At 33.2% G+C, this 3,758-nt stretch overlaps 1 protein-coding gene across 1 annotated transcript; it reads right to left on the bottom strand.

Annotated features, from left to right (window-relative positions):
* On the bottom strand, positions 1-3,225 carry FABP2 (fatty acid binding protein 2). Its single transcript, XM_058193604.1, has 4 exons — positions 3,115-3,225; positions 1,333-1,505; positions 979-1,086; positions 1-398 (listed from the first exon to the last, which is right to left on the bottom strand). The coding sequence occupies exons 1-4, from the start codon at positions 3,179-3,181 to the stop codon at positions 348-350; spliced, it is 399 nt and encodes a 132-aa protein (XP_058049587.1). The 5' UTR covers positions 3,182-3,225; the 3' UTR covers positions 1-347.
* Between the last annotated feature and the right edge of the window lie 533 nt (positions 3,226-3,758).

Here is a 3,758-nt window from a genome sequence, read left to right as displayed (position 1 = left end):
TCTTATAAGTGTTTTATTTTATAAAGGAATGATAGTTTATTTTAAATGTTCAGTTAAATAAGCGCTTATTCACACTTAGTCACAACAACAATGAAAGACAATGTCTTCTAGAATATGGAATTTATTTTTATTTTTTATTTTTTATTTTATTTTTATTTTTTCCCATTTATAAAAAGTAAATTTTATATTCATGCTCAGTGACACCATTTAGCTAAATTGTCATGGTGCATAAAAGATAAATACATCTTAAGTGAATATTAGTACTTAGCTACTTTGTATTTGGTTAAGAAAATGTAAAGAAAACACACGTGATCTTCTGATGGTTTTCAGTCTTCACTAATAGTTGTTTATGCTTTCTTGAAGAATCTTTTGGCTATTACTCCTTCGTAGGTGTAAGTCTGAAAAGATTTTATTTTTAAAATAAGTAAAACAGGTCAAAATATCAGCAATATTTTTCTGGATTTACAGTGCTTATTTATTTTTAATTAAATTGTGTCAAAAGCTAAGAAGTTCATTCCCAAACTGAGCTATAATAAAACCCAAGAAGCATTTATGGCTGGATCAGGAAATTGTTTATTGTGCTAGGGCCCATATTAGCAAGCAGGCAGAGATGAGACAACTGGAAAAAGCAAACATAGGCAAAATCAGATTGTGGAATGGAATCCTGCAAGGAGCACTACATGTGGCCTTCACGACAAGGCCCCACTTATGATTAATATATTGTCAAACATTTTAAAATTGGCTTTTCATGTTTTGAATTTTAGAAGAGATTGTTATTTCAGGTTGTAATCTGATTTTCCCCCCTTTTGCTTCAGTCCCATAACTGGCTTCACAACTATTTCTTTTCTTACAACTATTATTAAATATTTAATAAAGTTTTTTGGTTTTTTGTTAAATCTTTTCAGTTCCTTGTTAAGATAATATGAGTTTCTAGTATTGTTGATTACTGTATATAAAAAATACCTATGATACACTTACCTGAACCATTTCGTCTCCTACAATTTCCCGAAGTGCGTCGAGTTTCTTTCCATTATCCTTCCGGTTGAATGATCCTATTAGTTGGCTTCCTTTCAGGTCCCAGGTCCCCTACAGTACACAGGTGTGGTTGAATATATTTGTAACTGGTTATAACTAAAGTGTGTGTGTTTTGGAATTCTTTGCTGGCTTAGCTGACCATCTTGCCAGCTAACCCAGGGGATCAGAAACTAACTCCGGTGAGAAAAGATGAATGAAACTAGGAATATTTATCCATGAGCACATTGAGATGGGTTATGGTAGCCCACTTCAACAGCAAAACTCTATAATACTAAGAAGAAGAAAAAGTTTTCTTACATTGAGTTCAGTTCCATCAGCTAAACTGTAGTCAAAATTCACTCCCAAAGTGAATACTATCTCTATGCTGCGGAAATTGCTGTTTTCTTGAACGGTGAATTTGTTTCCATCTTGTTTGATTGTGAGCTTCAGGTTGTCATGGGCTCCAAGCTTCCTCTTCACTAAATTAATACCTATGAAGGTTAAAATGAGTGTGAGTCAAGTTGCACAGCAGACTGATACTTTTTAAATACTTATTTTAAATAAATTGTCTAAATGGGGTGGCTAGAATTGGACAATTTGAGTCTGTCCTCTGTAATTCTTGTTTGTCTAGGTTTTGGTTTTAAAGACTAATACAGTTTACAAGGATCTGCTCATGGTTTCTTAGGGATTTTAATCAATGTGGAATTATACATAATGTACAGCTCAGATTACTAATGTGACATCCCTTCTCTTTTCCATATCTGCCAGTAGCTGAATTTACAAACCGCAAATCAAGCAAAATATGAGTGATGAATAAGCACATAAACCCAACCCCCACTTAACAATAGTCAAATCCTTTTTTTTATGCAATCTGAAGAGAAGCCAAAATATTGTCAAAGGTCAAATTGCTTAGATCAGCTAAATATACCTGATCTGATGCTTGTGAACTGGAAAATAATGTTATTACAAAAAGGGAGAAAAGGAAGCTCTGGGTGCAGAATTAAATACAATTACATCATTATACAGTATTTAGTTTACTTTTGTAACAAAAAGCCTAAAGAAAGTACCAAGGGAAAACTAGACATCAGTGCAACCACACAGAACACAAGTACTGATTAGTAACAATAGAAAACCAGTCATTCTAGAATCAATAACTAATGGGAAGTAGCACATATGAAAATAAATAATAAAATCAATTGAAAAAGGAAATAGAGAATCTGGGAAACAGTGTATATCATGTTTGAGACAATAATAATGAGAATGCTACAAATAGAGGATGAAATAAAAAATCTTGTGGAAGGCTTCTGACTCTTATCTCCATCTGCTGCATACCATCTTGCCCAGATTCCAGAGCAGAATCTACCCAGACTGATTGTGAGATGGTATGTGAGCAGGAATTGATAATTGAAACTTGCTAAAGAAACGAATGCTTTCGTTGTTTGATTTTTGTGTTCATGGTCTACAGTTGCCAGGATCCTAAATCTTTTGACACCGATACCTAGGTGCAGTTGATGCTTAAGAAATCATAAGATTTCTTAAGATTAGTTTTTGTAGAACGTAAAGCCACTTAGGTTAGACTCAGAGTCTCAGAATCTTAGGAAGCCAGAAACTTTATTGGAGTCTCAGGAAGCTAGTTTTTGAGAAAAGGGAAGTCAGCAATGACTTTTTACCTATAACAGCAGAATGACAGTATAAATTAAATATGGAAAAAAAGAAAGAAAGCAAAGCCTTATAGAGTGGATATGTACAAGAAAGTAGGAATTGGAATTGTATATATTTGGAAGTAGGAAAATCAAGTCTGTAAGATTGGGAGAGGAGAGCCAATATGGAAAAAAAAAGGCGATGCCTTGCGGACTTTGGTTTAAGCCCTTCCTTAGTCAGGAAGAAAAAATCATTTGTCAACATTTCTGTTTGTCACAGAAAGAAATGTATAAATCTGAAAGTATGTAGGTTTACCAGTAAATCTTTGAGGGAAGGAGAATTTAAAAAAAAATTGGAATGAAGGTCCAGGGATTAATAAAGAAGAATGCCAGGGATTAGTAGCAAGCATCTTGAATTGCATCAACAATCAGCAATTAAGCAAGGAAATGCAGATCTTACCCATTACTTCCATGAACTTTTCATAGTTTTCACTCTTCTCTACTTTCCAGACGCCATCAAATGCCATGGTTGTTAGTTATTACAAAAAAACGTAGAGTTTAAAGAAGGTTTCCTATCCAATCTAGAGTAAAGCTTTCTGAAGGGGTGATTTATATCTTTACTTATCTTGAAAGCAATTCACACACTGATGTGGCTGACTAAAGTACAAGTAGTCAGGTGATCCTATAAGATTAAATTACTACAACGTATTCAATTCATTATAATTAGAATAAATCTATTAGATTTAATTCTATCCCTTAAAAATATTGCCTGTATTATTCAGTAAAATTGTGATTATTAAATTCTCTTTTTCCCTCTGAATAGGATGGACAACAGAAAAAAAAATTGATGATTATTGATAAGGAGAAAGAATGAAAATGAAAATAATTCTCTGTTTAAATGAAGCAACACTTATTTTAAGTAGCAAACCTACTGTACTATAACATTTTTGTCATGCTTCCTTTTATTCCTTATATCTGCTCAAGCAAGGACAACATTCCCCTTTAAATATATGTTCTCTTTGGAAGCTGTTCCACTGAGTAAAGTAAAGATATAAATAATGGGTGACAGGTTATTTACTCTGGGAACAGTTGATTAGTTTCCTT

This window comes from Ahaetulla prasina, chromosome 8 (genome assembly GCF_028640845.1).
Source record: "Ahaetulla prasina isolate Xishuangbanna chromosome 8, ASM2864084v1, whole genome shotgun sequence".
Classification (NCBI taxonomy): domain Eukaryota; kingdom Metazoa; phylum Chordata; class Lepidosauria; order Squamata; family Colubridae; genus Ahaetulla; species Ahaetulla prasina.
Note: the sequence above shows the minus strand (reverse complement) of the source record. Positions and strands in the feature narration are given on the sequence as shown.